This window comes from Coffea eugenioides, chromosome 10, assembly GCF_003713205.1.
Source record: "Coffea eugenioides isolate CCC68of chromosome 10, Ceug_1.0, whole genome shotgun sequence".
Taxonomy (NCBI): domain Eukaryota; kingdom Viridiplantae; phylum Streptophyta; class Magnoliopsida; order Gentianales; family Rubiaceae; genus Coffea; species Coffea eugenioides.
Window position 1 is genome coordinate 13832994 of NC_040044.1, and position 27991 is coordinate 13860984.

General features: G+C 36.3%; 1 protein-coding gene and 1 non-coding gene across 2 annotated transcripts; both read left to right on the top strand.

Annotated features, from left to right (window-relative positions):
• The first annotated feature begins 2563 nt into the window (after window positions 1-2563).
• On the top strand, window positions 2564-2670 carry LOC113750959. Its single transcript, XR_003464724.1, has one exon. It is a non-coding gene; the product is annotated as a small nucleolar RNA R71 (small nucleolar RNA).
• Window positions 2671-22261: 19591 nt separating this feature from the next.
• On the top strand, window positions 22262-25771 carry LOC113750467. Its single transcript, XM_027294436.1, has one exon. It carries the CDS (start codon window positions 22262-22264, stop codon window positions 25769-25771), a length of 3510 nt encoding a protein of 1169 aa, XP_027150237.1.
• Window positions 25772-27991: the final 2220 nt, after the last annotated feature.

The following is a 27991-nucleotide window of genomic DNA, read 5'->3' on the forward strand; positions in this document are numbered from 1 at the left end:
CGCGTTTTTGAAGTCGCGTTTCCTGCACAAATCTTGCAGGAATGAAAACGCGACTGTTATGGAACACGCGACTTCGAGTCGCGTTTCTGAAGTCGCGTTTTTGAGTCTTGATCCAGGCTTGAAAACGCGACTTCCATTAAAACGCGACTTGAGGTCGCGTTTTGAAGGCGCGTTTTCTTTTCTGCAGGCGCAGAATTGAAAACGCGATTCTGAGAAACGCGACTTTGAGTCGCGTTTTCTTGGAAAACGCGTTTTCTGCTTCGATTTTTAGCAGAATTTCAACTTTTGAAAAATTACAAAAGGTACCCCAATGACTCAAAATGCATCATAGATCATTTGTTTGCCAATTGTAATGGCTGGAACAAATGTAAAACATTAAAAACATGCATTTTACCCCTTTATAATGAATCAAAAACACCTTTAACGCAAATCGAGGGGTTGAGTTGTTTGATCAAAGTTCGCCTTTTTTGTACTCAATTGGTCATCCTTGCCTTCAATTGCCAACCCTACATTACAAAAACAACAATTTAGCTAAAACATTGATTCAAACCACAAAATCACACCAAGTTAACAAATATAACCTAAATATTGGGTTGCCTCCCAATTAGCGCTTTTGTTTATAGTCGTTGGCTCGACTGAAAAAGTTGAATCACTTTAGAGCATTAGAGAGAGATTTTCTCCCCATGGGTCGAAACTCCCGAACCAATCCACCATGTGGTGAACCATGCATTGATCTTCATAGTCCAATTTCCTCAAATGCCAAGGAGGAATATTAGACTTGTCATAGAGAGGCTCAACTTCACCTTGGAGTGGATTTTGCTTGTCTTTTCTGAATTGGCTCAACTTTTCACCATTTTCTTCATGGAATGAAGAATTTATTAAGCCAACTTCCATCCTTATCTTCTCCTCCTTTGTTCCTACACCATGAAAGTTAGTACCAAGGACATTTATAAATTTAACTTCTTCGGTCCTTTCTTGGTTGACCTTTTCATCATATGGCATATTAGACACAAGAGCAGTAGGCTCTATACTCCCTTCTTTATTATCCAAATTGAATTCCAATTCCTCACCATTAACCCGTAATATAAGCTTACCTTTTTCTACATCAATTATAGTTCGTGCAGTGGCTAAAAACGGTCGTCCTAGAATAATTGGCATTCTCACATCTTCTTCAATATCTAAGACAACAAAATCCACAGGTATTATAGATTGTCTTACCTTTATGAGCACATTTTCCAAAATACCCATGGGACGTGTGATTGACCGATCCGCCAATTGCAATGTAATATTGGTAGCTTTTAGCTCTTGAAGTCCCAATCTCCGGGCAACCGATAACGGCATAAGTGACACACTTGCACCTAAATCACATAAAGCATTAGAAAAATGCAATTGACCAATAGTGCAAGGAATAGAAAAACTTCCCGGATCTTTCAATTTAGGAGGGAGTTTATTCTTAATCAATGCACTACACTCTTCCGTTAATGCTATCATCTCATTATCTACAATTTTCCTCTTCTTTGACATGATGTCTTTCAAGAAACGTGCATAAGAGGGAATCTGTGTTATAGCATCAATGAAAGGAATGTTAATGTGCAATTGTTTAAACATTTTGAAGAACTTTTCAAACTCCCGATCCTGTCCATCTTTCTTCAACCTGTGAGGAAAAGGTATCACATTAGAATTTAATTTGGGATGAAGTGCATCAATATCAATGATAACATGATCATTTTGACTTTCTTGCTCCCCTTCAATTGCTTGCTTCTTGTCTTTTTCACCACCTGAATTTTCAAAATCGAATCCCTCAACCGTTTTACCGCTTCTAAGAATGATTGCATTGACATGCTCTCTCGGATTCACTTCGGTTTTACTTGGTAATTCACCAGGGTTTCTATTGTTGATCACATTGGCAATTTGACCAATTTGAACCTCCACATTCCTGTACATTGTAGTGAGTTGATCCAGTCTCCCTTCTACTCGTTCAAATCTGTCCGAAGTCACCTTAGCAAGTTTTTCTACCGCGATCTCCCAACTTGGTTTAGTTTCAGCCTGTGGTTGCCTTGGTTGAAATCCCGGCGGATTAGTTGGCCTTTGTTGATTGCCTTGATCTTTCCATCCAAAGTTTGGATGATTTCTCCACCCCGGATTGTAAGTATTCGAGTAGGGATTATTTGGAGCATTTCGGTTGTAATTATTGACAAATTGTACCTGCTCAGAATCAACACACTCATTAATATCATGTTCACCTCCACAGAAAGAGCAACAAGCTACGTGAGCATTAGATGAACTTGGGCTAACTCCACCTTGTCTACTCAATAACTTCATCACGTTATTCATTTGGGCACTCAACATATTGAGAGTGTCCATTTCGATCATACCTGCGTGACGTCTCGTATTACCTCTTTCATTGGCCCATTGGTAGTTATTTGCGGCCATTTCTTCTATCAAATTCTGAGCTTCTTGGGGTGATTTACCCATTAAAGCTCCACCTGCGGCTGCATCAATAATAGTTTTAGTGGAGAAAGATAAACCATTATAAAAGGTTTGTATGATTAACCATTCCGGCAGTCCATGATGTGGACATTTCCGAAGCAAATCTCTAAACCTTTCCCATGCCTCATATAATGATTCTCCTTCCAATTGGCTAAAACTAGTGATATCCATTCTAAACTTAGCAGTCTTACCTGGTGGAAAATACTTATTTAAGAATGCTCTTGATAGTTCATCCCATCCAGTGAAAGTATTAGGAGCATGAGAGTGTAGCCAAAGTTTGGCCTTATCTCTCAATGAAAATGGGAACAATCTTAGCCTTATGGCATCATCACTAACTCCATTCATTTTAATTGTATCACAAATTTCCAAGAATGTAGCTAAGTGTGTATTAGGATCTTCTACTGCATTACCTCCAAATTGAGATTGTTGAACCATTTGGATAAGTGATGGTTTAATCTCAAAATTGTTAGCATTTACCGTAGGCCTTACTATGCTTGTTTGAGATCCTTGTGTTCCCGGTAGAGTATAATCTCGTAGAACTCGCCTATTTGGGTCATTTTCGGCCATCTCTTCCTCAAATGGTAGATCTATTGAGATTTCCTCTATAGGTTGCCAAATCTCTTGTTCCTCTTGCTGTGGTGGATGCCTCCTTTGTCTACGTAGTGTCCTCTCAATTTCTGGATCGAAAGGTGTAACTTCCCGAGACGCCCGGTGCATACACTACAAACAGAAATAAGAGATATTATGCAATTTCAATTGTCAAAAACTGATTACAATATAAGATTAAATATAATCTAAAAAAAATAAAGCTGTCTAAATTAATAAAGATGATTAGGCTCTAATATTGCCGCTCCCCGGCAACGGCGCCAAAAACTTGACGGGATTTTTTTTATCAATGCAAGTTTAATTCCGAATTTACACCCGTTGGACTGCAAGTATACAGGTCGCAATTGTAGTACGAGATGTGTATCGGGTCGATCCCACGAGGAGCAATTTAAAACAATTATTAGATACTAATTTACTCTATTATTTAGACTCACAATTAATTTGAGCAGAAACTTCAGATTTTAATTCAACTACAAGAGTTCTTAACTAGATAAATGCAATTTCACAATAGGAGTAGAATTCACTAAATATTAAGATCTAGGGATGTAGATTCCACTTATGACACAAAAGATCTAAAATGAATTAATTCAACACTTGTTACTGCTCTTGTTTAACCAAGGATTCATTTCCAGAAATACCAAAATCACATTCTCATGATAATAATGGGTTAAAACAGATTAGTTTTTCCTAATCTCTTGGTAAATACTAAATCTGTTCTTATTCACACATGAAATGCAGATTTCATCCACTTGAATGTATTTCTATTCTCATGAATATACAACTCAAGTTCTACTTGTGTCATTCCATTATTTTTACCATTTCTCAATGAATAAAAACAACTATAAACCTGCCATTGGTGATCAAGCAACAACAAGTAATCCAACATACACAAGTAGATAAGTTAATACAAGACATAACAAGCATAAATCACAATCACTTCATATCATTTGGCCATAAGCTTCATCTACTCCCTAGATAAAGGAAATTAGCTACTCATGAATGATGAAACACTCATAACTTCATTAATGCAAATCATCATAAATTTACAAATACAAAAAGAGTAAAGAAAGTCTTAGCCAAGATATGGTGAAGCCTTCCAAAAATCTCCTTGTCTTGAACTTAGATGATTACAAGATGAAACCTCAATTGTCCCTTGCAAGTACCTAACTAGAGAGAATATGTTTTTCTGTAAGAAGCTAAGCTACGAATGGTTCTCAGATCTCTCCCCATATTTCTGCATAAAAAGTACTCAAAGGCTCCATTTTTCCAAGTCAAATTCTATCCTTTGATTCCCAAATCTCCACTTTGTTAGCATAGTCAAAAACCAATATTTTTGACTTGAAAATAAGCCACTTTTCTTGCCCTTTTGTCTTCTGAAGCATGTGCACCGAATTCCCTTGCATCTTATAGCTGGAAAGTGGTGTGAACACAAGAGAATTGGCTGAGTCAAATTGCAGAATTTCGGCTATAAAACGCGCCTACACAAAACGCGGTTACAAGTCACGTTTTGTGTACTCGCGTATTCACTTTGGCCTTACTTCATCTGCGATTTTCTCTATCATAAAGGCCGAACTAGCTTTTGTGCAAAACACAAAAGTTGTAGCCCTTTGAGTTAGCTTTCCAATGCTTCAAGAATCATCCAAATCGGAGCTTTGTAGCCTGAGATATGATCGAAATACTGAAGAGTGTCAAAACTGACTTGTATTGCATTTCCTCACTTGAACGTTTTTCACTTCATTCTTCTTGTTGCCACTTGAATTTATCACCAAATCTCTATTTTTTACCTCATTTGACATCCTTTGGTGATTGAATCATCATTCCTGCATAAAAATGAAGTTTTTACCATTAAAATCAATAGAAATGCAATATTATCCACTTTTACCAAAAATATATAATTTTACCAAAAACCTCTTTATTTTAATTATAAAACTAAATAATCAACTCAAAATTAACTAATAAAATGCACTTAAAAATACGTAAAATAAACTCTTATCACTAACTAGTTAAATTATCCTATACTATACTAACCTAACACTAAGAAAATGTAAGAGCTACATTTTAGTAGTATTTCTTGCACTCTCCCTCCAAACTCTTCAAAATGAAGACACAAGCTATAGAGAAATTGATAAGTGACTAATTTACGCAATAATTGAATGATATTTTATGTTATTTTTAGTCACTTTGGTTATATTGTTGGAAGAAAATAAATCATTTTGGCTATAATTGGAGAAAAATGTCTTAAGTGATTAAATGAGGTTTTTATCACTTTTTACTTGCATTTTGTGCATTTTTGACAGCTTTGACACATTTTCGTATTTTGGCTATAACGTGAGGTACAGTGATCGGATTAAGATGATTCTTGAACCAATTTGAAGATAAGAGATAGATATACAACTTTGGTGAAGACATCGAAATCCATTTCTAAGGTTTTCTAGGTCAAAAGGCCGAATTATAGTAGTCAATTTCTATGGATCGAAGCTGAAATAGAGCAATGAGCAGTCAAGGGTATTTCAGTCATTTCTCAGCCTACACAAATCCAAATGAGGTGATTCTTGACGTATTGGAAATCTAACTCAAAGGGCTACAAGTTTTATGTTTTGGTCAAGAGTTAAATCAGCTTCTATCATCAAGAAAAGTTCAGTTGAAGTTGAGGCAAAATCGAACCAGAGCTGGAAATTGAACAGAAATTGCACAAAAAGTCACTGTAGCAATCCGGCCGGAATATGGCCGGATTTATGGCTGGATTTCTGGCTGGATTGTGGTCAGAAAAGGCTGCTCTCTACGCGGACAACAGGTTTTCACCTCCAAAAAGTCACAGCTAATGCTAGACATTTGACAACCACTACCAGCTATAAGGGGAAAATGTAAAGCCTCATTTCTTGACCACCTTTATCTTTATATAGCCAAAACACTTGCAAGATTAGGAAGGAATCATACGGGAGAAAGCTTGGAGTCTGCAGAAATGTAGCTCTTCCATTTTCTGTGTGTTAGATTAGATTAGTATAGAGTAGTATAGCTCATCCACTCTTGTATATTAGCTAGATTAGGATGAAGATGGAGATGAAGAAGGAGAAGTTGAAGCTCATGTGACAAGGGTTATCTCTTCTCCAACTCTTTATCTTTTGTACTTGATTCTAAATTTAGTTAATATATAAGTTCTGGATTTTATGTTTATTATGTGTTTTTAAAGTTTATGCCTTGGATTTGGTTGAACTTTCTATGATTGTTAGCGTTTATTATTTGGCTATTTGATTGCTATTATTTGAGCAAGTTATTTAGCACTTTAGCTCTTTAAAATCATGATTAATCTGGTACCATTGATTGTGATTATCTAAGGTGTTGTTTCTGCAATGAAAATTGAGATTTAACACTGGTTTAAGAAGTGCTAAATATAGGGAATACACTCACGAGAGTAGAGGTGCACCTATGTGGTTTTGGTGATTAATTTCATGTAATTTCAATGAAGAAATGATCTTGTAACTAATTTCATAACCATGAGAATAGGTATGGATTAGTTATGAGTATATGTGATTCACTACAAAAGTAGGATTTACATGGATAAGGAAATTACACCATAACTAGCCTAGATAGTAGTATTCAATGATCCAAATATAGCACTTGCATGAGTAGTTAGGGATATCATAACCTAAGGAGTTTTCATTTGTTATTTTCTTACATAAGTTTACCAGGTTTTATTTCTTATAATTCATTGATTGTCTAAATAATAGAGAAGCTTGAGTGGTGCCGGTAATTGTTCAATCTTCCTCGTGGGATCGACCCAATACATGCCCTAAACTACTAATTTGACCTATATACTTGCAGTCAAACGGGTGTAAATCGAATTTTAACTTGTACATATATCAAAATACCTGTCAAGTTTTTTGCTTCCCAATTAGCGCTTTCATTTCTGCATCCACAAAGCAGAAAACACGCTTACAAAACGCGACTTTAAGTCACGTTTTGAAGGAAGCCGCGTTTTAATGCCTGTTCAGAAACCAAAAACGTGCCTTCGGATACGCAACTACAAGTCGCGTTTTTGTTCTAAGTCGCGTTTTGAATCCTGCAATGTTTACACTGAAAACATGACTCAACACAAAACGCGACACAAAGGCGGGTTTTGTGGAGCCGCGTTTTCTCTTCACGGCCAATGAGATAAACGCGATTTCAGCTTCAATTTTCTCCATCTTCACTTCTTCCAACCGCGTTTCTCTATTTCCTCTCAACCGCAATTCACCAATCTTCATTTCTACTCCATAATCTTGCTAGAGATCATCAATCCAATACCTTTTGAGCATCATACAACCTTTCTAACCAATTAAAATCCAAGAAAAACACCTAAAATTAGGTTTTTGAGGGATTGAAGATTAGGGTTCTTAAACTCTAATTTCTTCAATTGGAGGTCATTTGGAGGTTGTTTCATAGGGCTTTTCGCATATTTAGCATCACCAAACATCCTTCTACGTGATTGAGGTAAGTTTCTTCATCAAATCTTTGTATTTTAGAAGTTCATTTTTTTCAATTTCCTGAACTTTCTGACATCTTTTAATCTAGAATTTTTTATGATGAATGATGATATTTTTGACCTCATTGATGCTTATTAAGGTTATTTATGCATGATTACATGTTCAAATATAGCAATTTGATGATTAATAGTTTTTATTTTTTTTTAATTGCTATATTTGGGCTAAAATTAGGAAGTTGGATTAAGATGTTTTTAAGCTATGGTGATCAATGATTATGGTTAATAATGGCTAGTTGATGATATTTTAGCATGTGCATTGTGTATAGTGAGTAATTTGGTTGATTTTGTGAGTTAATTAGTTGAATTCTGGCCTAACCATGATTATAGCTAATTGCACATTACTGTTGTTAATTATACATTGCTATAATCATGATTGATACTATTTTCACTGATTGGGTTATACTTGTTGCATATCTTGCTTAAATTGGTGATTTTGGTCAATTTTTGCATTAAATATGACTCTTCTTGTATGGTCCTATAAGTAAATTATTGGATGATTTATATCTTTAAGAAATAAATTTGACGATTATTTGGATCAATTCAGGATTTATTGCCAAATTATGAACTATGTCCTAGTACATATGGCTAATCACATTCTTTTTATTAGGTACTATGAGAAGGGGAAGCAGAGTGATATATTCCTCCGCTAGTAGTAATGAGAGGGAGGTTAATGAGAAGATGGAAGCGACTGAGGAGGAGACGTCACCTTTTCCTCCACCAGTTCGCCGACAGCCTGGTGAGGGCACCTCTCGTGGAGCGGAGAGATCTGTTTTTGACAGTGCTAGATTCAATAATCGCAGGAATCAAGAGTGGCATGAGGAGCATGCTAATTTGGAGTTCTTGTTCGAGATGCACGTTAGTCCAGAGATTGAAATGGTGTATCGCATCTCGAATGCTTTTGCTCAGTTTGGGTGGGCTTCGATTCTCACCCTACCCAATCATTATTATCCTGATTTGGTGCGAGAGTTCTACGCCAACATTGAGAGTAAGGCACGCCACAGTGGTGAAATGGTTGAGTCTTGGGTGCGAGGAAGACGTATAATCTTGTCACGCGAGCGCTTGGCTGGGATTTTGGGATGTAGTAATCAAGGTCGGGCGGTCAACTTGGAGAAGGAGTTTGTTCCCCCAAATAGGAAGTGGGATCCGTCATTGGCAATGGCTAGGTTTGGTCTTGAGTACCAACCTTTTCGCTCTACAAGGAAGGAGACTATATTGACAAATGTTTTCGAACCTCGCCATCGTCTCCTTATTTATATGATGGCTCACAATGTCATTCCCAAAAAGACGGGGCACACGGAGGTCCGCAAGAGTGACATCTACTTCCTTGATTACATGTTCCATAACCGGAATTCTCATTATGCTCGAATTTCCCTGCCGAACATCATCATTAGTCACATTCGATCTACGGCGAGGCGTAAGACGACGTCTTTTAAATTATCATTTCCTCTTCTACCTACTTTGATCTTTCCATTTTTTGAAGTTCGATTGGAAGGCATGCGGTCGGAGAATGTTCTACTGAGAACTGAATTATCGGTTACTACTCTCTGTCGACTTGGTATTGGCATGGGAGAGATTCCTTGACCTGTTCAAGAGCGGAGACAGAAGGCTAGACATGGTCGAGAGGAAGCTGGACCTTCTACTGCGGCACCACCTCCTCTTCCGCCACAAACCAATTGGCAGTGACTCTATGGTCGCTTGGATGACCTTAAGCATCATTTAGCCAGAATAGATACTCACTTGGACCACATTGACGATCATATCGGCATCCGTCCACCTCCCGTGGATGGCAATGACGATGAAGATGAAGAAGATGATTGAGGCCACCCTTTGTTCATCTTTTGCTTGCTTGTTTGCTTGTTATTGCTCATCTTTTGTTTGTAGTATGTTTAACTTACATTTCTTATTTTGAATATTGGAACTTGTGGCAATTACTAATGGATCGTTGATTGTACATGGTTGCTCGGTCGATGCCTCATGATTCAAAGCTTCACTGGATCGTAGCCATTTTACTTGGGGAGTCACTTGTTCCTTTCTTTTGTTTCTTTCTTTCCCTACACATTGAGGACAATGTGTATTCTAAGTAGAAATGTGTGGTATTTTTAGTAGTTTTTATGTTTAATGTGTGGACAAGTAGTTAAAAATATTTCCTGTGCTAAATTGTTGTTTATTTTGGGATTGCTGGCAGGGAGTTTTAGTCCACTTTTAAGGGGAGACTCTGTCAAAATTTTTTCCAAAACCTTATATATATATATCTATAATAATCATAAGAAACAAATAAAATTTTGTCAATTATCCTTTTGAAATAAATATATGTGATTTGGAAATTTCTTTTCTGATTTAATTTGGAAATAACTATTATGTGATTATAATTTGTGCATTTGTAGGAAAGTATATCTTGTAAAGTGGAGAAAATTATGCCTATTTTTTGCATACTTAATGAAATTTCTTCTCTTTATTTGATTTTATAAGTTAAGTGATAAATATGGTCAATAAGTGCAATACTCTTCTCATGATTATTCTTTTGAGGAAATTATTATTATCTTTGCTGTTAAAAAAAAAAAGAAAATAAAAGAAAATAAGATTTGTTCTACTCCAATGATTCTTGTACTTAGTAACCGGGAGTCTTCATCTACAAATATCGACTTTTGCGTAAAACGGTACTTGAATTGAGAGTATGAAAAGCAACTTGAGTATATGAAATGTTGAGTAACCGGCGATTTTCATCTAAAAATGTTGATCTTCGCGTCAAAAGGGATTTTTCACAACTTAAGAAGTATTTAGCTTTAAAATATATATATAAAAAAAAGAAGAGAGAATAAATCCCTCTTTAAGAAAAATAAGAACTTGATCATGAGATTAGTTAGCATTCTTATTGATTATATGAATTGCTTGCTTGTGAAATTGGATAAAAATGAGAAATTGAGTTGAATTAACATAATTATAGTATATTTAGCTCTCTTTTACTTGATATTATAAGTACTTGAGGATTAAAGAGAAATCACATAATGGTTATTTACCCTATTTTGAGGAAATTAAGTTGACTTGAGCACGTATAATTATTTTTCAAATATTTTGAATCACTGTTTATTTGTAATTCTAAATTGCTTGAGGACAAGCAATAGTTCAAGTGTGGGAGTATTTGATAAGGGTTTATTTTACGTATTTTTTAAGTGCATTTTAGTAGTTAATTCTGATTTCATTATTTAGTTTTATAACTAAAATAACTAGGTTTTGGGTAAAAATATATATTTTTGGTAAAAGTGGCTAATATTGCATTTCTTTTGATTTTAATGGTAAAAACTTCATTTTCATGCAGGATTAATGATTCAATCACCAAAGGATGTCAAGTGAGGTGAAAAGTAGATAATTGGTCATGAATTCAAGTGGTAAAAAAAGAAATGAAGTGAAAAACGTTTAAGTGAAGAAATGCGGTTCAAGACAGTTTTGACACTCTTCGGTATTTCAACTATATCTGGAGCTACACATATTGGATTGAGGTGATCTTTATACCATTTTGAACCTAAGAGAAAGATCTAGATTTGGTATGAAAACATCGAAATCCAATTCTGTTGTTTTCATGGACAAAAAGTTGAAATACAGAAGTTGTATTCTATGGACGAGAATGAAACAGGGGTTTGACCAGGTGATAGTTTTTCGATCATACCTCAGTATACAAAGCTCTGATTTGGATGATTCTTGAAGCATTGTAAAACCAATTCAAAGGGCCCACTTTTGTGTTTTGTACAAAAGCTAGTTTGGCCTCCATCATGGAGAAAATCGTAGTAGAAGCGAAGCCAAAAACACAAAGTTGAAAACGCGAGTTGACAAAACGCGACTCCAAGCCGCGTTTTGTGTAGGCACGTTTTGTAGCCGAAATTCTGCAATTTGCTCAGCCATTTCTCGTGTTCAGACTACTTTCCAGCTATAAGTTGCAAGGGAATTCGGTGCACATGCTTCAGAAGATAAAAGGGCAGACAATATGACTTATTGTCAAGTCAAAAACCTTTGTTATTGACTATCTTAACAAATCTCAATATGAGATTTGAGAATCAAGAGGTGGAAATTTGACCAGTGGAAAAGGAGCTTTTTATGAGTTTATAGGTAGAGAGAAAATAGAGGTCAGACATCATATGGGAGGAAGCATGGAGTCTGCAGAAATGTAGTTCTTCCATATCCTTAGTGTAGGATAGTTTAGCTAGATAGTTCATCCTTCTTGTTTATTAGCTAGATGAAGAAGAGGTTGGAGGATGAAGAAGGCAAGGAGATGAACTCATGTGACAAGGGTTACATTCCTTTCCAACTCTTTATCTTTTGTACTTGAATCCAAGTTTAGTTAATATACAAGTTTTGGATTTCATGTTAATTATGTGTCTTTAAAGTTTATGGCTTGGGTATGGTTGAACTTCCTATGATTGTTAGTGTTCATTATTTGGTTATTTGAAGCTATTATTTGAGTAAGTTATTTAGCACTTTAGCTCTTTAAATCATGATTAATCCGGTACCATTGATTGTGATTATCTAAGGTGTTTCTTCTGCAATGAAAATTGAGATTTAACACCGGTTCAAGAAGTGCTAAACATAGGGAGTACACTCACGAGAGTAGAGGTGCACCTATGTGGTTTTAAGTGATTCATTTCATGTAATTTCATTGCAGAAATGAACTTGCAGCTAATTTCATAACAATGAGAATAGGTATGAATTAGTTATGAGTATAATTGATTCACTACGAAAGTAGGATTCATATGCATAAGAAAATTACACCATAACTAGCCTAGATAGTAATATTCAATGATCCAAATATAGCACTTGCATGAGAAGTTAGGGATACCATAACCTAAGGAGTTTTCATTTGTTATTTTCTTATATAAGTTCAGTAGGTTTTACTTGTTATAATTCATTGATAGTCTAAATAATAGAGAAACTTTAGTAGTGCCGGTAATTGTTCAATCTTTCTCTTGGGATCGACCCGATATATACCCTAAACTACTAGTTGACTTGTAAACTTGCAGTGAAACTAGTGTATTTCAGATTTTTTAACTTGTACGTATATCAAAAAGCCCGTCAGAAATCTTCAAACTCTTCACTTGCATCTTCAATGTGAATACAACTCCAAATAAGTCAATAATTTTGGCTCCAAGTTATATCACATCATTGTGGAAGAAATGAGTCAACAATTGTAGCTAGAATATTCCTTTTTACAGCTGCAAATCTTGTACAATTTGTACTTCAAAAGGTGAGAAAGAATGGAGGTGAAAACAAGATGCGCAAGTTGGAGCTGCAAAGTTTGACCAGAATCCCTCCAAACAATCCCTCTAAGTTTCGACCGGATTGCTAGGAGGGATTCGTCCCCTGCTTCACCAAAAATTCTCTGCCTCGAATCCCTCCAAGCAATTCCTCCAAAAACTAGCCAGAGTGTCCAGAGGGATTCAAGTCGACTTCCGTTTCGACAAGTTTCTTTGTTTTCTTCTTCTAGCGACTCGAACCACTTTTGAAACTCATCATCCTTGCAAACTTTAGGACTTTAATCATCATATTGTAAGCCTGTTTCTTGTCCAAAATGAAGTCCATTTTCAACTTCTACAAAAATAACCAAAAATATGCAAGTAAAAGGGACAAATTCTCATTTAAGCTTTGGATTGCACTTAGAACCAATTCTAACCAATATTGACCATTTTTAGGAAGGGCTCAAGGCTGTGCAAACTGCACATACTCAAGTTGTTCAAGTACCAAGTGGTTCAATCATGAGGTCTCACGCAAGAAAGCTTAGAGATTTGTTACAAACACTTGTTTGTGCTATTCAAGATTGCATTGGTGAAGATATGTGAACCATCGAAGGCTTTCAACTTGAAGAGTTTCCATGTGTTACTTTGCTCTAGCTTGTTGTCTTAAATGAAGAGTAGTTTAGTTAGTTATTTTTCTTAATTAGTTGAGTCATTTGAGCAAGGGTTTAAATGTCAATTCTCTTGCTAATTTTAGTCATTTATTTATAGCTTAAATTCGGCCAAAATTTGTCTTGTTTTAGCCAAATTAATTAGTCATTAGTTTAGTGAATAAGTGAATCCAATTCACATTAGGGTTTCTAATCATATTAGTGAATAAGTGAACCCATTGTATGGAAAATACTTCAGGAAGTTATGCAGGGGCGAACGAGAATTTTTCAGAATTATTGTGAGCTTTATTCACTTTCTCTTGTCCAAGAGAACCTTTCTTGAATACTTGAGAGTTCCTTGAGAGTATTCAATTTGAACTTATCAATCAATTAATTACCCTTGGTTGTGGTGTTCTTCTACAAACAACTTTGGTTCACTAAGTTATTAAGTTGTGGGTTAAGAATTTTTCTTAGTTCATAGCTTCGTGGCTTAGAAGGGTCAAGAATTTTCGTAACCTAACTTGATTCTTCATCTAGGTCCAGGTCTTTGTGGGATACAAATTCATACCATTGGGCAGGTTCGTATTAGCTTGGTAATCAGAGCTAGATTGACAATATCAAGTATATCTTGTTTGTGTCTTCTTAAGTTTTCGCTGTTTCAATTCTATCCATGTTTAATCCTTATAGAATTCTAGGGTTTCTTGTTCTTCGTTGTTGTTTGCGTGATTTATTCGCTGTTCAAACTTCCATTCTTGTTTGCATCGTGTTTCTCATCTTGTTGGAGTCTTGTTGTCTTGTTTCTTGAAGTCGCTTAAAGTAAAAAAAAAAATACTGATCATTAGCACTATTCATTGATACTGTTCATCGACTATAGCATACTGTTCACCGTTACTGTTCATCAGAAAAAAAAAAAAATTTCTGGTCAGTGGTTGTTCTTGTTGAATCCGTGACTGATTTATTGAAGTTAATTCATGGCTGCCTTTGTATTTTAGTGTCAAACGATGGCTGATCAATCTTGTTCTTAAAAGTGCTTGAAGTTCTTTAAATTTCTTAATAAGAATCTTGAATTTCTAGAATTATTTTGGGTACTTTATTGACAAATCTTGAAGTTCTTGGGGAAAATATTAGGGTTTCTTGAATTCTTGAATCAAAAGTGCACAAATCTTGAACTTTGAAAAAACCCTAGTTCATACTTCTTATACCAAGTTGCGGCTGTTGGAAATTCTTGTTCTTGTTGCGGCTGTTAATCTTGTTCCTCAAGCATTGATCCAAATTGAAAAGCAAGGAAAGAAAAGAGCTGTTTGGTGAAAAAAACACAGAGAGAGAGAGAGAAGAAAAGAAAGCAAGAATCGGATCACTCTTGGATTGAAACAAGAAAGCAAATCTGATTTGGAAACCAAGTTGACTTGGGATTGTTAACAACCCTAGTCACAACATACTAGCCAATTCGGACTTGCTAGCTGCTTGCACACATGAAAACCCTCAAAATCAGTAGCTTTTCTCTTCCAAAATAAATCCAAGAACCAATTGGATTGAGCTTCTAAAGTTCCAGCCCAAGGGACAATCAAGTAGAGTGAAATTTTCTAGGGTTTAAAATTTCTGCCAAGTTGTTTCTTGTCTAGCTCTATATACTTGTGTTTTTGTGTCTTTTTTCCAGCTTATACTCGAGTCTTGAAGTCAAGAAAGAACCCAAATCTGTTTAGGTTTTTACATGGTCCATAGTTTCCTAAATTGAGTCTTGAGTCGAAGTGACAAACTTCGAAAATCTGGTGTAGTATTTCAGCCATAAATCTAGAAATTTTCAGCGTGCCTTTAGTGTCCTTTTGAGTCATTATAGCGGACCATCCCACTCTAAATTTCCAGCATTTTAACCGCACATACTTGCTAATTTCTTGGTGATAGTTTGATTGAATCTCATTGAGAAAATTCTGATTTCTTCAAGAGAGGTAATCAAATAACTTGAGAAGTAATTGGTGAGATCATTAGAGTGTTAAAACACTTGAGTGATACACGAGTACGAGTGCATACGTGTGAGGGTGTGTTGTGAGGAAACTTTCCTTTATTTTATTTATTTTTTTTGCTAACCTTTTTGTAGATTAAGGATGTCTACCAAAGGGAGTTCACACCACTTTGATCCTACATGTATGATGGAATCCATATTGAGGGAAGTTGAAAGGGAGTTTAACAAGTCAATCGAACTCATGTATAAGGGACTTGATAGAATTGAGAATGAATCACTCAAAAGGAGTGGCTCCATACAATCTACCTCTTTAAAGCTGATTTATACAATAACTGATAAGAAGGCTCAATCAACATTGTAGACACCAAATTTTTGTCAAATTTTAATGTTTTCTTGAAATTTTTTCTATTTAATGAGTTATTTATTTTCTTGCAATTTACTGTGCATTTTTCTTATATTTGCAGGTTTGTTTTAAAAAAAAATAAACAAAAGAAAAAAATTAGTTTTGTATTTAAAAAAAAAAAAGGAAGTCATCATGAGCCATTATGAGCCTTCATGATGACTCATGATGGCCATCACCTCTTTGACCAAAGCACACGAGAGAAAGGAAGGAAGCAACGGAAAGAAAAAAGAGGCGACGGATCCAAGAGAAAAAATTGCAAAGAAGGGCTCCTAAGATTGCCTTTAAGACCTCTCTCTCGGCTTTTTCTTTCGGGACCCTCGACAGACAAGCAAAAAGGAAGCAAGAAAAAAAAAAGACTCCACCCTTGCTCCAGCATATACCAAGCTCTCGGCTCTCTCCCTAAAAAGATGAGACAGGACACCGAACAAAAAAAAAAAAAAAAAAACCTCTCCCCTTCGGCTTTCCTTGAGATTTCAACGGACAGAAAAAGCCAGACAAAAGAAATTTTGGGTGCCCGAGGCTCCTGACTCTCCATTTTTCTCCGGCTACCAACACATTCTCTCCTTCATTGAGGTACTTATTTATTTTTTATTTTTTTTTCTTTTTCCAGCTTTCCTTTCCTCAATTAATCAGATTAAATTCATGCTGCCGTTTATTTGTCCCTTGCTTTCGTTTGTTGTTGTTGCTACTGATGTTGTTGAAGTTTTGGGGTAAAGCCATGAATAAACATTAAGAAAAAGATGATTTCTGTGAATGCATGTTAGGTGTTTGTAAAAATGCAAAAATGGAAAACGAATTAAAAGATGAATATTGTGCATGTTTTTCTTGTCAAAATAGATAACCGTTTGCTAGTGTAGGTCTGAAAATGTTGGAATTATCTAAATATTTTGGAGTTTTTGAGCTTTAAAGGCATTGAAGTAGTTTTCTTCATTTAGGGGCTGGTTTTGCTTTAATTTAGCCATTTTATGTTGTTTTCTTGTCAAATTAAAATCATAATTGTATTATAGAAGTTGTAACAGTGTTGTAGTATAATTTTTATGATTTTTGGTGAAAGATAGGGTGATTTGAAAAATAAAAACCGCGGCTGTTTATTGGCATTTTGGCCACCTTCAGGTCATCTTTTGTAAAAATTAACTCCAGAAATGGAATCTACGCGAAAAATGGAGTGAGGGAGTGTATTTTGACAATTTTTTGCGACCGGAAAATTCGCCGGTGGCCAGCGGCGGCACTGCCGGCAATTGCCATGGCCGCCAGCTGAAGAAGGCCTTCTTCAACTGGCCGAAGAAGAAGAGAAAGAAACGGCTGTGAAGTGGAGAAAGAAGGAAGAAAAGAAAAGAAGGAAAGATAAGAAAGAAAAAGGATGGGTTGGGCTAATTTTTATTTGTTTTGTGGGCTTGTTTCTTATTTTCGGTTGGGCTAGAAGGTCAGACCCATATTTTATTTTGGTTGGATTTGAGTGATAAAAGACGGGCTGGCCTGTGTGTTTTGGCTTGGACTTTTGGCTGGGCTTAGGTAGTATCTGGCCCAAGCGCCTGTTGGGTTAGGAAGACCAGAAATGAATATGCTCTTTCGTCCCTTACTTTTACTTTATTGTATTGTGATCATAAATACTTGAAGTTTCTTTCAATTAGGTCCTTAATTAATTACAAATAGGTCCCTAAACTTTATTTTCCTTTAATTGGACCCCGAATTTTTTTAGTAATTATAATTTAACCCTAAAACTTTATTAATCTTTGCAATTAGGTCCCTGACAGATTTGATTTCTTAAATAGAAGTTGCTTTTCTTCTTAGATTATTAATTATATTCCATTTGAATGATTCAATTGATTGATTTCATATTTATTTTCATTTTTTATGATTTATTTGTTAATTAAATTGGTGTCTTGATGATTCTGTTAATTTTGGAGTTAAATAGGGCAAATCTCATTCCCCATTAGCTACTATGTCAAGGGAGGTATCTTTTTGTGTCATTTTAAATTCTCCTATGTGCTCCTATGTGATTTTATGTGTGTAATTGCATGTTTTTGAATGTTTTATTTTATCTTATTTTATTTTATTTAGTTAGTCATTTTATTTGTTTTTTTAATTTTGTATATTTACTTTAATTTAATTTTTTATTATTTGAGAGGCATTTAAATGCCAAATTGTAATAGTTAGGTTATTATTTTATTCTTCGCCCTTTTAGATTGTAGTTAGAACCCCCGAATGTAATAGTTAGGTCTCTATTTGTCTTTATTTGTTTGTGTGCTTGCATGCTTGTGTGATTACGTGTTTACTCGCTCCTTTAGGATATTTGCATCTAGATATTATGCTCACGTGTTATGTGCTACGTGCTCTTATATGTTTATTTGTTTTAATTTATGTATTATTTATTTTACTATGTATTATTAATGCATGGCGTCACCACACTAGTCCAACGCTAGTTGTGGCTTCTCCCTCCGTATGCTTGCTAGTCCAACGCTAGTAAGGTTCTTTAGAAGTGGGTTAGTCCAACGCTAGACCCTTATATTGTTCATGTATTAGATTCATTTGTGTGATATTCATTACATTTTCATGCATATTTTTATTCTAGAATCTTTTCTCATTTGCATGATATTTTCTATTATATTACCATCTATCCCCTACCCTCTACATGTGTTAATCATATCATTTAGAATTGCATTTCATTTAAGAAATTGTGGAATAAGTTAGTTCATTTGCTTGTTCATATTAGGAGAATTATTCTTTGAACATGGATATGGGTGATTATAACTCTTTAATTTAAATACCCCATTAATCTTTGTATAAGAAAATTATGTCACGAGTTTTCGCCTCCCGTACCCATTATGTTGCATTCCCTATTCTTTGATCACTTATATCTATGTATACAATTTAATTTTCTTTTCTTTTTCATTAAATTTCATCATTCGCATATTCGTGATCCCTTCAAGGAATTATTTTGACCTTCGCAATTAATACGATTGGTATCAATTAAACCCTTGAATGGACATTTTGTCCCTCTCGATATTTTTATTTGCATCCATGTAGGAAACATCCAAATGTGATAAATTTAAGGGTTAGATTAAGAAAATTTTGACTAAACCACGCAACTAGCTTAGACTAGGTTGAAAGGGTGCCTTAGATTTGAGATAATCGAACATTTGCCTTCCCTTTCTTCAACCGTGACTCCCGAACTCATTTTCTCTGTTTTCAAAGGCCTGGAGTTGTCGAAAAGGGTTTTATTTTATTTTATTTAAAAATATTTTTAGGTAACTTGGTACACCAAAATTAAATACCAATTGGCGACTCCTATTTTTTCTTAAAAACCCTTTTTAGACTAAATTTTGGACCCAAACTGTCGCATTCTTTAAAGTCTCATTTTAGGTCCTTTTTCACTTATTTTTAAATAAAATTACATTTTTATAAACACCACCTCTTATTTTCCCATCGCGAAAAATGGGACGCAACAGTTTGGCGACTCCACTGGGGAAGCTAGAGAGTCCAAGCACTTGGTTTAGTTGTCTTTTCTCTTTTTAACCCTTTTATTTATCATATTTGGATGTTTTAGGTTGCATTTTTCTTTTTTTGGGATATTTTGCATATCACACTCGTATTCGTACATCGTTCCTCGTGTATGTGATGAATAATTATTTATTTACTTTTGTTTATTTACTTATTCATTTCGCGCTTTGCATTTGGTGTGGGGAATATTACCTTAGAGCCTTCACGTGCATTTAATGTTAATCCCTCCCCTCAGAGGAGCACTTCATACGTGCATATGTTATTACTTTTAACCCTTTATCTTATTTTCTTTTAGTGGTTGTCACACCACTCCTCCCTATTAGAATTAGAATCGATCCAGTTAAACATGTGACCGTGGCACGACATGCACGTAGCAATGTCTGGAGGATCACTCGAGCCACCGACCAAAGGCCTTGGGATTGATGACCCTTCGCCTCTTGGTCTGAAGGCTTGGGAGCCTGAAGTTTATCGAGTCTAGATGCATTAGTAAGCCAAACCTCATGCATCCATATTAGAAATTACCTAAAATAGAGTCAACCTTACCAAATTAGTAACACTAGACACGAGGGGAGGGATTTCACCCTTATTTCTTTGCTGTTCCATTCTTGTATCATCTATTGTCCCAACGTGTTATGTGTTATATATTGAACTAACCACTTCTTATTTTTTTCTTTTTCTGCATACACGAACCTTAGAAATAAGGGTCCTAACATGGTAATCGTTAAGGACAGACCACCTTTTGTAAATAGCACGTTTAAATTTCAATCCATCGCATGTATACATATATGCATGTCATTTTAGGCTTATCCCGACATCTAAATGGGGCACCCTTAGATCATGTTTCAATTATCGTATTGCATATGTATTCGTTTAATAAATTGTCATCATGCATTAACCCTAGAAGAAATGCCATTTAGGAAATCCTATTTTAGGAATGTACCAATCTTGTTTTCCCTGGGTAACTAACTCTCTATGGGATATTCATGTTTAAATTTTTGTAAAACTAAAGAAGTGAGGCCTATAGGTAAGGTATTTAATCAAGGCTACGTGCTTCAGATGGACAAACTTCAATGAACCAGTCAACTGTTAGCGGTTCCAATGGGAGTTCGAAGATGGCCAGGGCTTCTCTCATTTAGCAAGATCAATCAGGTTGCCTCTCACCTCGGGCCAATTGGAGATTTCAAAGACATTGAATCAATGGGTATTTGGTAGAATCTTTAATTCAACTGTGGGATCCCAACAGTTCAACATTTAGGATAGGAAACAAGGAGTTGACTCTGACAATTGAAGAGGTAGCCGGCCTTCTGAATTTGCCAGTAAAGGGTACAACAGTGATATTTCCGATTGCTTCTGGCAAGATCAAATTCTGTCATTTTACTGGATTAAAAGAGTTTGTAGTACGAGGATCAGATCAAAGCATAGATGTAAAATTTTTGTTTGATAGATTTTCAATAAAGACGGATTTGATAAGCATTCGAAGGATTTTTCATTTACATCTAAGGCAACATGGGAATGTAAGAGGCCACTGGTGTATGGACTTGTAATGGCAATGATTTATTTGTTTCCTAGAAAAGATAAGAAAATTGGTTTCAAAATCACTAAGCTCCTATCTGACTTATTTTTTGGGATTAAGGATCGACAAGCCTCTATAATACCGACTGTGTTGGCTGATATTCTTGTTGCATGTACTAATTGTCAAAAAAAGGTCAAAGTTCTTTTATGGGTCAAATCGAATTTTACATATATGGGCCATGGAACACTTTCGGAGGCAGTTACCTGCTCCTGATGGTTTACCATTGATTGGGTATAATTGGATAGTTACCCATCATAAGAGGGTTGACAAAAGCAATTTGCCCAGAAATGCATCGAAATGGTTAGATTTTCTGAGGATATTGTCAGATCAAAAGATTAGATGGGTACTAGATTGGACCGACTGTTACAAACCCGCTCTGTGTGCCAAGTCAACAGATTTTATACCGCTATTGGGAACTCAAGGCATCATAGCATACACTCCAAAAAGATTTCTCAAACAGTTAGGACGCGTTCAAGGAATACCACTTACACCTGATTTGATCGATTTCATCATCAGTTTTGACAAAGGGATCTGTTCGGATAAAATTCCGATGAAAATGTCAATTGTCGAAGCCTGGGGAACATTGTCCAATGATGAGGAGATCGCTTATACTCCACAACTTAAGCAGATGGCCTTAGTTACTCCTCAATACGAGGAGTGGCTCAGAGAATCTAATGCCGAGCGACCACTGATGGAACAATCCGAGGAAGTCAAGAAATTAATGGCTATCATTGAGGCGAAAGACAGAGAAAATGCGCAATTAAGGCAATCTGTGGAAGTGAATAAATGGCTGGCAGAGAAGAATAAGAGACTGTGTGAAGAAATGCAAGAAAGACATCAAGAGTTGAAAAGAAAGTGTGGCAAGTTGTATGATCAAGCTGAACACATGCAGAATCCCTATTCCAGAGAGTCAAAAGACACTGTGATAAATAGATTGAAAAAGTTTAATGATCTTGCACGAAATCAACTTCGAGAAATGATGTAGATGATGTATGAGATTTTGAAGTTCATCAATGAAACGATCCTTATCTTCTGCAAGGTTATTTTCGAAACACAGGTTTGGTGAACAGGCCTCACTTCAAAGGTGTTGCATCATATTAGACCTACCCTTGGCAGAAAAGGGCTTCCCCATAGGACATGCATCCGAATTATTTAAATATCTACTAATTCATGTTTTTTTTTCTTTTTTTTTCTTGAATAAATTACAGCAATTTGACAGAAAATCCACTCCTAAATCAATTTCTTTTCTGCACTATCAGATATTTCTCACAATAGCTACCCGAAGAAGCCCCATCATCACCAGATCTCGAAGTAGAGCCTTGAGACAGCCTGTAAACATGAGTTTAGTACCAGAAACTTCGGAAAGATCTGCTATGGTTACATCACCGGACTTCACAGCATTGGGAGCTCAGTTAAGTGAGGTACTTGGCAAGTTTAATGAGTTAAGTACTGAAATAGCCGCACAAAGGCGTGTAATTGATCAGTTGATCGCAAGCAGTAGTGGTGGTGTCCTGAACGACCAAAAATCTGTCGATAATCATCCATCTGCACAAGACCATCAACCACCCCACACATCCAATGCCCAAACAACTTTCCTTCCTCCCTTCGCTAATCCTCTTGAAAATACCTTTACCCGACTAAACTCAGACCTTTACTATATGCATTCGAATTATATATTGATTAACTCAACCAATAACCAAATCCCTCAAACTCATCCACAAACCAATCTGAACGTTCCCCCTAACCCTCAGGAACCCCACCACCACATTGCAGAACCTTTTGTGTTGGATACTGCATCTCAAGGGAAGGCGGCGATAGAAGAACAACCCGCACCTATTGACAAGGATCTGTTGAGAAAGTTGGATCGATTCGATGATTTTATGAAGAAGAATCAAGGATTGAGCAGACATGGTCGGTTGGACTACTATGAATTGTGTCTTTTCCCAGATATTCAGCTACCATTGAGATTCAAAACTCCCAAATTCAGTAAGTATGATGGAACTGGAATTCCTAAGACGCATCTCAAGATGTTTGCCAACAAGTTGGGTAAGCCCATGGATGATGAAAATCTGCCTATGCGTCTATTTTCGGAAAGTTTAGAGGGAGATGCTCTAGATTGGTATTCAAATTTGAAGTTTGGAGAGGTCAAAATCTGGTTGGATTTGTCAATAGCTTTTGCGAAGCAATATGAGTTTAACTGTGAGTTAGCACCGACACGAATAACACTGGAGGGTACAAAAAGAAAGCCATTGGAAGATCATAAGACCTACGCAAAGCGGTGGAGAAAGTTAGCTGCCAAAGTGGAACCTCCTATTACTGAGGACGAGATTGTTCGTACTTTCATCAAGACTCATGATCCACCATACTTTGAAGAGATCTTTCGCATGACTGAAAGTTCATTTACTGCTATTATTAACAAGCTGGAGGAATACGATGAGTTTGTCAAAACAAGGAAGATTGTTAATGTATCGGCATTAAAGTTGCAATTGGACGCTCTACAGAATCAAAGTAACATTGGAAAAAAGCCCCAATTCAAGAAGAAAGAAGGAGACACTGCTTTTATATGGGATCAAGGCCCGTCTTTTAGACCCAAAATCCGAAACCCTCCCACATATTCGGTTCCTTATCCATATTATCCTAACCCTCAACCAGTCTACCAAACTACTACCCAATTTCATCATTCCCGACCAAGTCACTTGAATACTTCACCGTTTCCTCCAACCCCACAACCTATCTTTCAAAATCACTCCCATCCCGTTTACCATTCTAGACCAACCCTGCAAAACAATAACCCCACTCAAAATTCTTTTCAAACCAGTGGAGTTCAAATTCAAAGGCAATTTCGAACATTTACCACCTTGGGCCGACCTATTGATCAATTGTATGAGCAGTTAAAAGCAACTGGAAAAATTGGCACCGTTCCTCCTAAACTTTATCCCAAAGGCATTCCTCCAAGTTATAATGCGCAAGCAATTTGTGCTAATCACTCTGGAAGTCCAGGTCATACCACTGGCAATTATTGGGCTCTAAAACATAAGATCCAGAATATGATTGTTTCTGGAGACATTCTTCTTAGAAGAAAGGGAGAACAAAGACCCAATGTCAGTAAGAATCTTTTACCTGAGCATGGAAGCACTGTAGGAGTTATCATCACTGATGAAAATTTTATCGATCCCACTCAGTACATTGTAGATGAAACTGAGGTGTTTGGTGTAATAGAAACTGACCACACGAGAATGAGAAAATCGCTGTCTGCTGAGAAGTTCATGACTAATGATGATGTTGAGGAAAATTTGAAATCTCTTGTATTTGAAAAAGAGGAACCATTTATAGTGGAAAGAGGAGTTTCTGAGGTTGACAAATCTCTTTTTATTCTGGATCTACCATCTTTTGAATGGGATATATCAGAGCCTGTCATTCTTGAATTTTCGGAACAAATGCCTATCAATAACTTGCAAGAGGTGCCATGGAACTACAAAGAGTCTATTCTATTGGTTGGAGATAAAAAATGCTTAAAGGAAGAGGTATCTACTATTGCCACGTCAGGGAGAATTGTGAAAAACTCCGATATTGATGTTCAGTCCAGGGCCAAGGTTAAATCTCCGACGCCCAAGCCTCGTGTGTCTGAAAATGAAGCTGTAGATTTTCTGAAGATGTTGAAGAGAAGTGAATACAAAATAGTGGAGCAGTTGGATAGGATGCCTAGTCAGATTTCTTTTCTGAATCTTCTCTTGACCTCCCAGCTACACAAAGAAGCATTGCTCAAAATTCTGAACGAAACTCAAATCCCTAAAGATATTCCGGTGGATAAATTATCTAACATTGTGGGGAATATACTTGCTGCTAATCATATTACCTTCTTCGATGATGATCTGACTGCAGAAGGGATCGGGCATAACAGAGTCTTGTATATATCAGTCCGCTGCAATGAAAAGCTGTTGCCGAGGGTTTTAGTGGATAATGGGTCAGCGTTGAATATCTGTTCATGGAACACTCTCACCAAACTTGGATTTCTTGACATTAAACTCCGTCCATCTGTAACTGTAGTTCGAGGATTTGATGGCTCAAGGAGGGAATCTATGGGTGAAGCAGATCTGGTATTGGAGATAGGTCCTGCTCAATTCCAAGTTACTTGCCAAGTCATGGATTTCTCCAGCGTTTACAATATTTTGTTTGGAAGACCTTGGATACTTGTTTCCAATTCAGTGTCATCTTCTTTGCATCAAATGTTGAGGTTTATTGTGAATTATCAGCTCATTACTGTGTTTGCTGAGAATGACTGTACCATGATTGTTGATGCAAAATTCAAAAGTGAAAACAGAAAAAGGACTCCAATTTCATCTCATCACATTGCTGACATCGTCTCTGTGGGATGGGTATCCAGAGATAAGTCGCTAACTAAATCAGACTTACCAGAGGCCAGTATCATGATGGCTAAGGAGATGGTCAGAGGCGGATATGAAATAGGAAAAGGTCTTGGGCGGGAATTGCAAGGAATTTTGGAACCAATAGAGATCCCGATGCAAATTGATACATTTGGACTGAGATTTCATCCAACTGCTAAGGATAGAAAGGAAATGCAAGCTCGAAAACAAGCTGAAAAAAAGGGTAAGCAAATTGTCTTAAATGTCCCACCGCTATATCACACTTTTTCTCGGCCATCAGAAGTGATCATGCCAGAAATAAAAAATCCTGTGGAGGAGATTGAAGTGGACCTATCTCAATTATTTGTCGGGGCAACTTGTGAGGAGGAGCCATCAGAGAATTCAGAATTTTTGCCAATTACCGAAGGAGCCATTCAAAATTGGACTGTTGATTATCTTCCCTCTCGAAGAGAATTTCGGTAAATTTAAGGGGATTGTCTTTTGTCTAGATTCATATCTATATTGGACGGTAGTCTGGATCTTTTGTTAAAATAAATTATTTTTACTTTCTGAAGCTTTATTCTCATTTCAGTTAATATAGCCTGTTTTGTTCAAAAAAAATTGTTGAAACGGAAGTAAAGGTTTAAGTTAGATATGTCTTTAAATGGCAATCGTGTCTGTGTATTTGTCTTTTTGTGAAGTCTCGATGCATTTTAAATTTAATAAAATGGAAGATCTCTCATGAATTTTCTATTTATTTTTTACGTATGTTCTATTTTATTTACAGATGGCCACAAATAAAATCTTTTGACCATTTGGATGTCACCATTTTGGAATTCAATGGCTGCAACCTCGATATCTCTCATGAACTTGAAATTATGCAATCTGAAATTCAAAACGAAAGCGATATCGAGGAAGAATTTGAGTCTATTTCAAGGAATTTAAAATAGTATGAAGAGAAACCCAAACCGAATTTAGAAGAAACAGAAATCATCAATATTGACACTAAGACGGAGGATAAAAAAGTTAAAGTCAGCATTTATTTGAATAAGAAACAGAAGGAAGAAATGATTGAATTCTTAATGTTATTTCAAGATGTGTTTGCATGGTCATACGATGATATGCCAGGGATCTCTACAGATATAGTGGTTCACAAGTTGCCAACTGATCCAAATTTTTTATCTGTAAGCAGAAGCCCCGTAAATTCAAACCAGAAATGAGCCTCAAGATAAAAGAACAAATTGTGAAACAGCTCAATGCCAAGATAATCGTGGTATCTCATTACCCCATCTGGCTCTCGAATCCTGTGCCAGTGCTTAAGAAATCTGGGGAGGTGCGAGTATGTGTTGATTATAGAGATCTGAATAAGGCCAGTCCGAAAGATGATTTTTCTTTGCCAAATATTCATATTCTTTTGGACAAAACTGCTGGACACGAAATTGAATCTTTTGGTGATTGTTTTGCTGAGTATCATCAAATCTTAATGGTAGAAGAAGACAGAGAGAAGACTTCTTTTATCACCCCATGGGGAACATTTTGTTATTGAGTGATGCCTTTCGGGTTGAAAAATGCTGGAGCCACTTATCAGAGGACCATGACTACCCTGTTCCATGACATGATTCACAAAGAGATGGAGGTTTATGTGGATGATATCATAATTAAATCCAAGAAGGTCGAGGACCATTTGGTTGATTTAAAGAAGCTGTTTGAAAGATTGAGAAGATATAATTTGAAGTTGAATCCTGCGAAATGTGCTTTTGGAGCCCCAGCTGGCAAATTATTGGGTTTTATTGTCAGCAAACAGGGTATAGAAATAGATCCTGCGAAAATAAAAGTAATTCGAGATATGCTGCCCATTCCAAAAACTCAAAAAGATGTGAAGAATTTTCTTGAAAAAATCAATTTTATTAGCCGATTCATTGCACAGTTAACCTCTACCTGTGAGTCTTTGTTAAAATTGTTGAAAAAGAATGCGCCAATGGATTGGAATGAAGATTGTCAGCAAGCTTTTAATAAGATCAAAAATTGCTTGTTAAATCCTCGGTCTTAGTGCCACCTCAGCCAGGAAGACCTCTGATTATGTATTTGTCTGTTCTTGATGAGGCTGTCAGATGCATTCTGGGACAGCATGACGAATCTGGGAGAAAGGAACAAGCATCTACTATCTGAGTAAGAAATTTACAGCATATGAGGCTAACTATTCTTTCCTTGAAAAGAGTTGTTGTGCTTTAGTATGGGCAGCTCAGAAGTTGAGACATTATTTGCTCGATTATACCACTTACTTGATTTCTCATTCTGATCTTCTAAAATACCTGTTGGAAAAGTCTATGCCCAAGGGACGTATGGCTAAGTGGCAAATGATCCTTTCCAAGTTCGACATTATCTTCACAACACAAAAGGCAGTCAAGGGTCAAGCCATAGCAGATCATTTGGCAGAAAATCCAAGAGATGATGATTACCAGTCATTGCATACCTACTTTCCTGATAAAGAAATTCTGTTCATTGAAGCAGTTGAGAACATGAGTGAGCAGTATCTTGGGTGGAGGTTATTTTTCGACGGTGCGTCAAATTCTTTTGGAGCTGGAATTGGAGCAATTTTAGTGTCGCCTGAGAGGAAACACTATCCTGCTACTGCCAAATTACGATTTTCTTGTACCAACAACATGGCCGAGTATGAAACTTATATTTTTGGATTAAAAATGG